We start from the raw sequence: 14,150 nt of genomic DNA, 5'->3' as shown, positions 1-14,150 counted from the left end.
TGTCTTTGTTAGTTGTTCTACTGACAATTCTAAGTTCTTTTCTAAAGTTGAACTTGTGTTTTTCTTTTTTTATGCATATTTGTTTACCTGTAATTAGGTAACAAATTAGTCCTGCACTCACAAAAAAAATTACGTCAAGTATTTTATGCTTTATCTTATTTAAACAACATTATTATTTTGTTTCGTTTTATATTTGAAATTTATATTAATATAATTAATAATATTTATATATTATGATATCATATAAATGATATATAATTACTAATTATTGTAATAAATGAAATATGATTACTATACGAATATTAATTATAAAATATAAAAAATTAATATAAGTATATAAAATATAAAACTTATATTTAAGTTTAATATATTTCATTAATATAAGTTTATTATATTTTAATAAATAATATAATTATTTTTTAATATAATTAATATAATTATTAATATAATTAATATAATTTGTTATATTAATACAAATTAATTAGAATTTTCCTTAATAAACACATTAATATATATTAATTATTAAACTTATAACAAAAAAGAGAATAAAATAAACTAAATTAAGTCGTACTTTTGTAAAGGGTGTAATTGTTTTACCATCTTCACTGTTTATTACACAATAACATATTTTTATTTCGTATAATCTCTTTTGATAACTTTCTTTGGTAATTCGAGGACAAATTAAGTTAAGTAATCCCCGTTATAAGCTGGGGTGATGGGTGGAGTGCAGATAAATAAAAGAAAAATATAATAAAAGAATCGAATATAACTTAAGATGAAAGTTTTGGACCATTAATGTGCTTTGAAACTAATGTGTTTAGAAATTGGTAGTAGAGATAAGTGTAAATGTGTAAATGTAGATACCAACCGTATGGTGGACAAACTGTAGAGACCGCTAACTCACGTCGTATAATCGCTAATGAGATTAATCCATGCCAACGCGAGAACAGACACGAAAACCGTAATCATGGAAGACCGGTTTCAGAAACTCTAGTTGGAGAAAACTTTACGAGTTGATTGTTACAATGTAACACTGAGGGAAACTTGTCTTTCTTTTTCTTCTTCTATTTTTTTTTTTCACTTTTTACGGGACAGCAATACATAAAACAAAGTGGGTAGAACTGCGATATTACTCCAACCAAAAATTGTGATAAAATATTTGCAGCCCATTTTACGTGAACACACTTTTGTCTTTATTCTCATTCGTTTCAAAACTCGATCAATCGAACAAAAAAAAAAAGGAAAAGAAAAGTTGAAGAAAATGAGGGGGAGGACAAAGTTATATAAACTATGTGAAAGTAAGTTTCTTCTTATTCAATGAATTGACCGCACCTTATTCGGTACGTGCCTTCGATAGCTTTCTGGTGCTGCTATCGTCCTAGGGTTTTTTCTTTTCTTTTCTTTTCTTTTCTTTTCTTTTCTTTTCATTTCTTTTCTTTTCTTTTTGTCCGGGATCGACTTAAACCCAGCTAGCTTCCTCCATTATGTTCTCTCTCAATCCATCCTGTTCGGCCTACGTGAGAAAGAATACGAGAAGAAGAAGGTAGTAGTAGGGTGCAAAACCAACCGGAAAATTACAAGTTTTTCCGCGAGATCGAGAAGGGAGTTTTACGGTAGACGCGTTTTAGAAGAATAATATAACTTTTACCCCTCCTCCCCCTCTCCCCTCCCATCCCCATGCAACTTTACTAGATGAATGATACTTCCTAACTTTTCATAGAAATTGCACGCGTGCTTTTCCGTTAAAGCCACACTGAGAATTATAATATAAAAAATATATCATTTTAACGTACCATAAGAAGACACACACATACATGCACATATGTATATGTTACCATGAAGTAAGATCTAGATTTGAAACTGTCAAGATTCCCATGATTGTCGCTTGTCAACACATATCAAATACTTTGGTGAAAGATAGAATTTAGAAAGACTGGTTTATTCTTATATATTAATATGTTTTATATTATATAATTTTATTATATAATATAAAATATATTAATATATATATATAATATAATTTAAATATATAATACTATATATTTATATATATTTGTATAGAATTATATATAAATTAATTAATATTTAGTGTAATTTTAAATATATCATTTAATTTTATATTATTAGTATATTTTATATTATAATTTTATTATGTTATAATTTAAATATAATATTATATATTTATATATAGTTTTTTTAATTATATATATATTAATTAATATTTAATGTAACTATATTATATTTAACTATATTAATAATAATATATTTAATATATTAATATGTGTGACAATTGTTTTATTTGATTACAGAAGTGGAAAAGAGTGTACTAAGTGGTGGAGCACCGGGGTCGTCGGGTGGTACAGCTGTAGGGGGCCCTCAGGGTTTGGCAGGTTCTCCTGCACCCTCGCCTGCCCCCTCGACACCCACGACCCCTGCAGCTACTAGCCCTTCGGCTTCCGCCTCTCCGGCCTCTTCAGTTTCATCTTCACCTTCGCCCTCATCCTCACCAACCTCCGCCCTTATTGTGGGACTCGATAAATCGGTGCTTCAGGTAAGATCACCCATTGTTATATTATTCACGTACTCTAACCCTATCGTACCCTTTTTTACTCAACCCTTCTGTTTCCTACTTTATTTCTTTTCTTTCTTCTATTTTACATATTCATATACATGAATATACATGATTTTAAATCGTGGATCGTTTATGAACAATTTTCTAATCTTTTATTATTTTTACGATGTCTAACATTGAATAATTTCAATATTTAAAAATTTATTTTTCATGTAAGATACTAAATATTAATTTTTTATCATAATTTATAAAAAATATTACGCCTGTAGGAATGCAACCCGCCAGACATACTTTGAAAATGTTGCTTGCGAGCGCCATCTGCTGGAACGGCGTTTTTTTAAGCCCAAACTGTTCATACACGTTTGTATTACGGGTTGCCGAACTTTCAGGCAGAAAAAAGATTCTGTCCCAACATAGGACGCTCGCAGGCAACATTGTCAAAGTGTGTCTGGAGGGTTGCATTCTTACAGGCGCACATTTTTATATAATTAATAAATAATTAATAAATAATTAAAAAGAAGATAAAAATAATATTATTTAATAAATTATGATACTTTTGATGTACTATGCACTCGTTTTATTCTCTGGAAAATTGAATTTTTGTTTTGATGGTTACATTTTTAACTTATTTTGTTTTTTTTATCCTTAAGTTTACAGTTTCCCTTATTTTTTATTTCTACGTTCCCTTTTTATGTAAGAAAATTTCAATTTTGTTGCTTTAATATATATGTTAAATAAAATAAAGATATGATTAAAAGTTGCGGAATTTATCGTTCACGACATTGGTGTAAATTCGCATAAGTTATAAAGGAATAAAAAGGGCGAGAGAGAATAAAAGTGAGGTAGGAGAAAGGGGGTGGTTGAGAGTAAGAGTTAAAGGGTAGTAGTACTGTTCTAAGGCCACCTTAGCTCGCGGCCGTGTCGGCTAATTAAAGCGCATAAATTACGGGAACGTGGAAAGAGACTGACGAGAATGTGGCGGCAACGGTTAGGTAGGCAGGTGGATAGCAGGGGTGTGGGGGTGGGAGTGAAGGTGGTTGGTTGGTTTTGATCGTGCCCCTGTAGACGTGCCCGAGGGTATGTTGCGAGGGAATGTCGCGTGGGGGATGCAAGAAATGGTCGTACGGAATGCGAGGACGAAAAATATGTTGAGAGATGGGACGTCTTTCACTTTGGCCCTTCGTCGTCGTCTCATCTTTTTTTTTTGTTTGTAGTCAAAGATAATAACAAAAACTTCCCTAAAAAAAAATGAACAGAAAAATTGCTGTCTCTCTCTCTCTCTTTTGTAATTCATTTTTATCTTTTTTTTATTTTGACTTTGGTACAGTAGACTTTCCTATAAAAAAGTTAATACGTTCTTGGTTTAATGGAAATTATTTTTAGTTTAAAAATTATAATTTTTTTATTATAAAATTTTTTAATTATAAAATTTTTTAATTATAAAATTATAGTTATAATTATAAATTTGTGTTGTTGGAAGTTTATATATATATATATATATATATATATATAAGAAGTTTATTATTTTATTATATATTTAATTATTAATTAACTTATACATAATTAACATTCTTTTAGTTTTTATTATTGTGCTATACTAAAAGTTTTTTATATTTTAGGGATAAAAATATAATTAATGTGTGACGTAGTGTTTATTAACAAAATTTATATAAAATTGATACGAGTTTAGTAAAATAAAAATATTTTATATTTTACTGATGAATATATTTAATGTGTGACTTTAGTTTAACACGTTGCCGCACACTTTTAATTTGACGATCGTGCTTAGAAATACGAAGATCGGACGGCTATAGCCGTCATTTGCGGCAATGGGTTAAACGTGTTTGAAATGAAAGAAAATCTCTAATATCTAACGAAAGAAAGAGAGAGGGAGAGGGAGGGAAAATTCGAACGAATATTCTGTGCTTGTAGTGAGCATGAGCTAGAGGTTATCAAGGACAGAAATTAGATTTGCGTTGACACCAGTGGACAGTGAAAAAGGAAAGAGAATTCGTGCAGCGGTTGTATAACTTGGTCAATTTTATCGAGTTACTCACTTACCACCCTTCTCTCTTCGTCGACATATTCTGATCGTTCGGTGATGAAATCTTTCACGCAACAAACCCGAACCCAATCACCCTTTCCTCCTACGTTTATTTCTTTTTCGTTTTTAATTAGGGTATAACGAGACGATTAACGCGTTCACACTTATTTGTTTTTTAGTTTTTTCTCTTTAATATTTCAATATTAGATATTAAGTATAAGTTAGTATTACATAAATAATTAATGATTATTAAAAAAAGAAAAATAATCATTTGTTTTTGCCAACGAATTTTATCTTTTTTTTGAGGATGTAATGTTTTGTTGTCCGTGTAATACATTTAGCTTCTAAACAGACAGAAATTGTGAACACTTTTCAAAGAAACATAGAAAGAGAGAGAGAGCAGTCAGAGAATGTGTGATTTTCATCCTCGACTTGTATTTTTGTTCATTTTTTTGTTCTCCCTTCTCCCTTTTCATCTTTCTTTCCAACCCTACCCCGAATTCTTTTAGTATCTCTTTTTCTCGCGTTGGTTCCTTCTCGCGTTGGTACGATTCGACAAGCAAGCTTTTACTATTTGCCGAGTCAACAACAGTCAGAAACTGCAGTAGCAGCTTGGTAGGACGTCATAACAGCTACTACTACTATTGCTACTACTATCTTCCTCCCTGCTTCCATTTCCGGCTATGTATGCTGTGTCTCGTTGACAAGTATTGTGCTGTTTGCATAAAGCGATGAGGGACCCTCGAGGTAACGAGACTGAAGCAGGAATATCGAGTTGCCAATGAAATTCTATTTTCTCTCTCTCTCGCTCACTCTTATTCTCTCCCCTTTCCTCTTCATCGGTTGGTCGTGTGGTAAACCACATTTTATATGATGTATCAAGTCGTTCCTTTTATCAATCCCTTTGACCATATTACACTGAAATCTTTGATAACGATCAGAAACATAATGCAAAGAAAGAAAAAAATGATTTATCTTTTGTGTCCTAGGATCATCAAATTAGCAGGTAAATGTTCGTAATCCATTAGATGATATTTGAAAAAACAAAAAACAATTTTTATCTTTATTTATTTTGATAATTTTTGAAGAAAATAGTCAGCAGGGAATAGATGTTTTTGATATTTTATATATGAAAAGGTATATAAAAAGTAAAGTAGAGAGTTTTCTGATTAGTAAAAGCAATCCTAATTTTGAGAAAGTAAGTTTAAAGCAAAAGTAAGAGAGAAGAAAGTTTCTTGAATGCAACAAGCGATACACCTTTGGAAAGTTTGTTTCATCCTCTTTTCGAGTGTCATTAAAATTACTTCGTTAATTAAAAGTCGAATGGACGATTACACGATGGAAGAAAATTTGATTAAAATATAACGTTGCAATTTAAACTAGTTAAAATATGAAATAACGTATAATTATGTACTTTGAATAAAAGTAATAGAAGAATTTATGAGAAAGTAGTATAGTTTAACGTATAAAATTGATATTTATTTGATCCGTAAATTAAATTCTGTAGAATAATATGGTTAAAACAGAATATTGGTTTTTGTTTTTTTTGTTTTTTAAAGTATAAAAAGAAATTACATTTTGTGCATCCGTTGTTGAAAGAAAAGTAAAACTTTTCAAAATAAAAAATAAATCAAATTTAATAATCTTATATTTTAATTACTCGTTCATTCGTGAAATATATATTTTATCTATTTTTATCTATTTTTCTTAAAACGTCTAAAAATGTTCATTAAATGAATTTCAATTGTAATATTTATAAAACAATCTGAAATATTTTAGAAATTTAATTATCTTCTGAAACGTTCTGAATATTTTTGCTGATTTTGCTTACTTTATCGATTCGAATTGCAACTGTTGTAAGTGTAGAAAAGGAAATGGCATTGTGTTTTAGTCTCCACATTAACTGTTTACCACGTTTTTAAACAGAAATATTACTTATCGAACTGTCGAGAATAATATTCCATTTGAATAGTTTATTATATTTGATTTTCTTTTTTCATTTGATTTGTTTTTATATACTCGAACAATGCAGAAACGCGTTGTATCGCGAATACTACCAGTCACCATCTCCAGTTCGTAGAATTTGAATTATTTAATATTTTTCTTTGTTTTTAAAAAGGACAACACGACGTTCTATTCGGCTTATTAGATTCCAACCACACCACCGAGCGAATTAAAAGTCTTTAATTAAAAGTCTGGATGAATGATATGCTCGAGGGGTTTTTATTTTTTTTTTTTCAAATTTTTCTTTTTTTCATTTTTTATATTTATATATAATGTAATAAAAAATATATAAATATATTCATTAATATAAAAAACATATTTAAATATTAAACTTTGATTTATAAACTCAACCTAGGGTAATTGGTTTTATTCGAGATTTCAACATACAACAAACGAGTTCAAAAGTTTTTTTTTTTTTTTTATTAAAAGTAATTCGAACTAAATATACTTTTTGCTTTTTTATTCTATAAAAATTTGTATTTACTTTTTTCTTTTTTTTTTCTTGTTTGGTCTAGAAACTTGTAAGAGAAAAAAACGAGCAGTGTACCCAATGAGATAATTATTAGGGCTAATTACTACAATAGTTGAAGAATGATAAAGGGCAAAAAGGGTAATCCTAGGTCGAAATTAACGTTTGATTTAATGGATAGTTAAATAAAATACCTTTGAGTTGAACTTTTTACTACTCTGTGCGGTTGCTTCTGGATTGGTATATATATATATATATAAAGAGTTAAATAGAGATAGATAAATAGAGAAAGAGGAAGTATAGTTAAATAGACAGAACGAAAAGTAGAAAGCTCGATGTTGGAACCATTTGGTGTATACACCAAGCTCGAGTTGATTTGAGAAGTTTACTCAAAGTGTGTCTTCGATGTACGAACTTTCTAGTGTTTATCGTCCTCAAGGGACAAAAATGTCCGCACTTTTATCGACTATTTTTTCGTCGTTGACTTGAGAAAAAGAAAAAAGAAAAAAAGAGAAAGAAAGAAAGTCGTTAATTCAGCTATTTGTTTTTCTTTTTTACGAAAGTTTACAGTATGTTTCTTTTTCTATCCTTTTATCAAGTATTTCGCGTTTAGTTTTTAATTATTTATGAAATATAATTTAACAATTAAATCTTACACTGTGCAGATTATTATTTTATTTACTTTTATTTGTTAAATTATATACTTTGTTTAATTTTATTTACTTATTTACTTTTTTAAAAATATTTTTATTCTTCTTTTTTATTTCAATTTTTATATTTCATTTTTTTTTCTGGTAACATATTCTTACTGTAAAATTTTTGATTTTAATGTTTATTAAGTATATATATATATTTTTAAATATAATCATTATTTCCTTTTTTTTTCATTTATGTTTAATTTTTTTTCCTCATTTTTCATTCGCGTTTGTTCTTTTTCTCTTTTTTTTGCCAATGCAGGAGTTGAAACGTGGCAAAGAGCAAATGGTTGTATATTTTTGTGATTTTTTATTTTTATTTTATTTTTTTTATAACTTTCTATCTATCTCTCGACCATAGAGGTGAAATATGGTGGATGTTTGGGAAAAAAAAGAAATAGTAGTTTGGTGTCTGGAAAATATAAATGTTTTACCGAACAACGCGTACGGTTATACAACTACTACTACTACTACTACTACTATTACTATTACATTGTTGTAGAATATATTTGATCGTTTATATCGTGATATTTCATAGTAATACGCGAAAGTTTCATTCGTCTAGGTTAAAAAAAAAAAAAAAAAAAAAAAAGTAAAACCCCCGTCATCTGCAATAATTTTTGCGATCGTATATTCGTGTTAGGCGAAAAACAGACTGTTGCCAACGTGTTGTTTACTTTGCTTTCATTTTCTTATATCTTTTTTTTTTATTTTCCTTTGTTTTTTTTTTGGGGGAGTGATCGATGTTGAGTAAGACACACTCGGTAACGCAAACACATGTTTCTAAACAACACGGAGAGGATTATTATAAAAGTTGATGCTTTAACACCAATGTTTCGAATATTTTTAGTGAAACATTGAGACTCTTATTTTTTTTCTGTAACATCCCTTGGTTTATCGTACGATTTATCGATTTTTTTTTCACTTAAGCTTATCGTCAAATATTATTATTTTTTTTTTATATCAAAGAACAAAACATTCTACAATTTTTATTGGTGTGTATTTCAATTTGAATACGTTCACTGATTTTTGTTTTTTGTATATATTATTTTTTATATTTTTTATTTTTTTTTTCTAAGTCATGATCGATCAATCGAACTTTGTATTATTTATATTATTAAGTAGTATATATATACTACTATTAATTATTATTTAATCGTGATTAATATTACATGTTGTTTTATTTTTATTTAATTTTTATCAAACTGTAATTATGTTTTTTTCTTTTTTTACTTCTATTAAAAATGCCAAACTATTTTTTACAAATTCTAACAATATTATTTAGCATAATTAATAATAGTCCTAACAATTGAATTGTTTTTTTTATCGAGAAGTGATATAATTGATATCTCAACCCTTTCCTCTTGTTCTCACAGATAAAAACAAATGTCGATAAGAAATGACAAAGGGTGTTCGTTGTAAAAAAAAATAGCAGTCTTTTTTAGAAAGGTTAACAGATTCATCGTGACATCAAATATATGTCAACGTAAATCGATTATTTAAACCAACACATTCACATATACATAAATAACACGAATACTAACATCTTTGATTCTTCATCCGAGTTTGAAGTTCCACGTTGTGTTAGAAATAGCAAATCGAAGTGGAGGTGGTGGTTAGGGTCTTTTACGAACGGTCACTCCCAGCTAATTTCCGGCAGCAAACACCCCAATTCCGGTTTTCTCTCGTGGTGTTCCATCTTTTACATTTCCCCTTCCAACATGTACATCTCCCTAATCACCACTTTTCCCACCCCTACCGCTAACTGACTGTGTTTCTGTCTCTTTCTCACTCCAACCCAACCAGTTCTTCTTTCCATCTCATTTAAAAGGCACTTTTGTGCCCTTGAACGGACGAATATTTCACTCCCATTTTGCAATCAGTGAGCTTTCATCGACGACCCAATATAACACTGGTCTTTGATCGATAACTATTATTAAAGTGTTTGACTGATCGAAAACTACTCAACCGAATTTTACTCACCCTCTTTCTCTATTTCTTATTTTTATTTTTTTTTGTTCATGTACTTTTTTATCACTTTGATAACAATATTTCTTTGTCACCATTTTGCTATGGGGTTATAATACATATTAAATTATTCTTATATTAAATATGGACTATTATTTAAATTAATAAATTAATTAGAGTGTAGAGAAAAGGGTTTTCTAATTTTCTATTTAATATTTACAATGTTTTAATATTATTATTGTTTATTAAAAATTATTTTAATATTATTTCTATACCTGTTATGGTAAGGAAATGTATTATTGTTTTAAGTTCAACAAAATATTACTAAAATTATTGGGGATATTTATTTATTTATTTATTTATTTATTTATTTATTTATTTATTTATTATACCAGAAAAGGATAATTTACATAGTAATAACAAGGTTAATACATAGTAAATCCTATAAGTGGTAAACATAGTTACCTGTAAATAGGCATACTAAAATTACTAATTTTTTTATATTATATATTAATATATTATTACAATGATATTAACGAGATGATATTATTTTATAAATTCATTCATAAATTCGTATTATTGGGTTGTGAATGATATTCTTCTTTTTTTTTTTTGTTTATTTTTTTCTAGATACGTGATTGGCTTATCGTCGAGGAAGAGATGCTACGACAGCAAGCAGTGGTTGTCGGCGATGTCGACGAAATTATGCAACTCATCGACAAACAAAAAGTAAGTTTGTTTTTTTCTTATAATTTTGGTTGTTTTTTTTTTTCTAAACAATTTGACATATTTTATTTTATTTTATTTTTTTTTTAAATAATTCATTTGTCGGTAAAGAAGTTTGGTAAGGGTTTAAATAACAGAAGATAATTAAGGGTTGAATATTCCCTTGGTCGGTAAGACTAAAATTCAACCCTTATCTCAAAATTCTAGATTTCTACCTTACCTTTATTATTCACCTGGTATAACAGGAACACCTGGTATAATTGTACACACCATTTTTACCGTGTGTATGTGTATGTATGTATATTTCTAGTCAACAGATGGTAACAGTATTCTTATCTATTATAAATGAATTTTATCTCGAAGTGATAAGTTTGTTATTGAAGAAAGTAGAGTGCGTTGTAGAAGGTTTTTTTTAAAGTCTACCAAAAGGGGTGTTGCAACATTCAGAGGTTGTTGACCGCGGAAGACCCTGACATTGGCACATTGGCATTGGTGTTAAGCTACGATGAACGTGTTGTGCCACGCCTTTTTCTTTTCCTTATATTTTTTATAACAAATTTTTTTCCCTTCTCTTTCTTTTTTTTTGTTTGTTCTTTTTATCTTTTTGGTTTACCTTTCATTTTTTTGTCAATTACAACGCAAATATTTGACAAATATTTGTCAATTCGGTACTTTCAATCGTACACAATTTTATCGTCCAATTTAAATAATTTTTTATTTTTTTTTATTTATTTAGTGTTTTTTTTCTTTCCCCCAGTTTATAGAATTTTTTAATAAAAATTCGATATAAGTATATGGATACTTAAGTGCATATCTCTTGGCTGCATTCAACCGAAATTTTTTGCATTTTTTTCTTTTCTACTATCATCTTATTTTTGAAGAGGAAAATAGAAGGAAACTTTAAAAAAAAAAAAAAAAAGAAAGAAAAAACTTATCGTAAGAAATAACGCAAGTTCTAGTCATAAATTTTCTCAAGACGAATATTATATATCGGTGAAAAACGTATTATAGTTTTCTTTTCTTGTTAACACTAGAGAAACTTATATTATATGTGTCCGATAGTTGCAATTGTTTTTTTGTTTGTTTACTTCTTCTTCTTTGATTTTCATACAAAAATTTTCATTCGTATTTTTGTTTGATGTGAAATCAATTGCACGATATATTTAAAAAAATATTATACTAATTGTGTTTTTGTTTTTAATTGTATTAATTTAATTCGTGTTTAATGTATTTTATTTATTAAAAGTTAACTGGTTTGACAAATGAATTTAATTATATCGATGCATTATCGTTTCTGTTGTAAAATATTTCTTTGTAAATCATCACTGATAAAAATACTAATAATTACATAATATTTTTATATTTATCCTTGAAGTTCGAAACTTTTCAACCACCCACCTTCATAGTAAAAATTTCTTTAATGTATTTTATTTATTAATAGTTAATTGATTTGACAAATGTATCGATGCATCATCGTTTCTATTGTAAGATATTTTTTTGAAATATATCATGATCGATAAAAAATAATAATAATTAGACGTAAATAAAATCAAATGTTATTCGTCTTTGAGTTGTACTCGGTGGGTGACCGGAAACAATGGGCTTGTTACGGCAGTGTCGCTATTGATTTCCGATTGGGAAAGGGCCGGGTAAGAAATGTGAAGAGTCGTGAGAGAGAAGAAATGCGAAAACGAATGAAAAACGAATGAAAAGATTTTTTTTCTTTTTCTTCTTCTTCTTCTTTTACTTTTTTTTTCCTGTTATTCATTTTCTTCAAGAAAATGTTATACGATTTCTATTTATCTTTATTTTTTTTATTAACGTAATTAACATCACACAATAAAGTATAATTTTTCAAAGAATATCAGAATCGTAGATTGGAAAACATTTTATTAACGAAATGTTGAAATAATTATCAAAACGAAAATTGATAAATTTATTTATTTTAATTAATGATTGTGACTCGTTAGTAATGTGTAACGATAACGTGAATAATATTCGCACGTTCGAACGTGAGAATTTATTTTGAAAAAAAAAAAAACATGAAAGAAGAAAAAGAAAAAGAAACAAATTAGTGACAACGAACGAAAAACCAATTAGTGTCCAATAATGAGGTCGTTAAAATTGCGGCTAAAGTCTTTTGGTAAAAACGATTGATCGATCGAAATTATTTTTTTCTTTTTCTTTTTTTTTTTTACGATGAGATATCCTTCTCATTATGGAAAGTTTGTTACGACGAGAGTTTTATCAAATTATCTGTATATTTGTTATATTTTTTTTTTTTTTTAACAAGGAGTGTAGATCAACGTTTGATGAATGGTAGGACGAATCTAAAGGATAATTTTTTATTTATTTTTTTATTTTTTATGTTAACTTGGCCCAAATAAAAAAAAAAATAAAAAAAAAATAAAATAAAATGAAGGAAAGAATGCAAGAAAACAATAAACAAACAAATAAAAATATGAAAATAAATATAATTGAAAGGAAAGAAAAGTTAGTTCATTTTCAGTTCTTGTTCGTAGTTAATATTAAACTTCTTTCTTTCATATTTTCATTCCTTCGCAATTTTTCTTTTTCTCTTTTTTTTTCCCAGCTTTAACTTGAAATAATATTCTTTCTTTTTTTCTGGAAGTAGTAGTAACAGCAGAAGCAGTAATAGTAATAGTAGTAGTAGTAGTGGTTGGTTGTAGTAGTAGAAGCAACGGCTAGGAAGGCGAGTTTGGATCGTTGGTTTCTGGGAAAATTTACATGGGAAATGGAAGTTCGAAACGAGAGAGAGCACGGTAAACGGGCAAACGGGCAAATGGGCAAACGAAATACACTAGACGTGCTTATATGAGTCGCATTACGTAAGCGTTAATTGCTTCGACTCTTTCTCACATACACACACACATACACACACACATACACACACATACATATAATTTTCCTCTTTTTCTCATTCTTGTACATGTATAAGAGAAAAAAGAAATAAAGAAAGAAAGATAGAGAGAGAACATACGCACGTGTTCGTCAACGGGCTGAGACCATAGGGAATTTTTCGAATTTCTTTCCAGTGTTTTAGCTGGTACACTTTTTAGAATATTTCTCGGTTAAGTTGGAAGTACAGAAAATTTTTTATTTATGTGTATGTATATGTTATTGTGAGAGATTAAAATTAAAAAAAGTTAAGATTTATATGTTGAAATGTTAATATTAAATATTGTGGTGGAAAATAGAAAGTAGTAGTATTTTATTGTAAAAAATAAAATACTTAATTAAATAATAATTAATTACCTAATTAAATAATAAAATAATAAAAACTAAAATAATAAAATACCTATTTAAATAATTTAGGTATTTTATATCTTACAATAAAATACCTAAATTATAAATTAAATACAATAATATATATAATATCCTATATATAATTTAGGTATTTTATTACTTACAATAAATTATAAATTAAATAAAATATTATATACAAAACTTAAATTATAAATTAAACAATACAATTTTGTATAATAATATTTGGAAAATACATCAAACGATCATATGAATCTTGACTTTATCTAATTTAAGTATTTCATTGTAAGAAATAAAATACCTAATTATATAATAAAATAATAAAAAATTAAATAATAAAATACCTATTTAAATAATTTAGATATTTTATATCTTACAATAAAATAC

General features: G+C 27.8%; 1 protein-coding gene across 1 annotated transcript in view; it reads left to right on the top strand.

Annotated features, from left to right (window-relative positions):
* LOC107066180 (dystrophin, isoforms A/C/F/G/H) overlaps positions 1-14,150 on the top strand; it is a 334,345-nt gene that overhangs the window by 59,276 nt on the left and 260,919 nt on the right. The window contains exons 32-33 of the mRNA XM_015320544.2: positions 2,310-2,551; positions 10,383-10,481. Coding sequence (XP_015176030.1) covers positions 2,310-2,551; positions 10,383-10,481 — 341 coding nt within the window. The remainder of the gene's footprint in view (positions 1-2,309; positions 2,552-10,382; positions 10,482-14,150) is intronic.

The sequence above is a fragment of the Polistes dominula genome, unplaced genomic scaffold (genome assembly GCF_049000335.1).
Source record: "Polistes dominula isolate Pdom_NZ unplaced genomic scaffold, Pdom_raw_medaka contig_16, whole genome shotgun sequence".
In the NCBI taxonomy this organism is placed as follows: Eukaryota; Metazoa; Arthropoda; class Insecta; order Hymenoptera; family Vespidae; genus Polistes; species Polistes dominula.
Note: the sequence above shows the minus strand (reverse complement) of the source record. Positions and strands in the feature narration are given on the sequence as shown.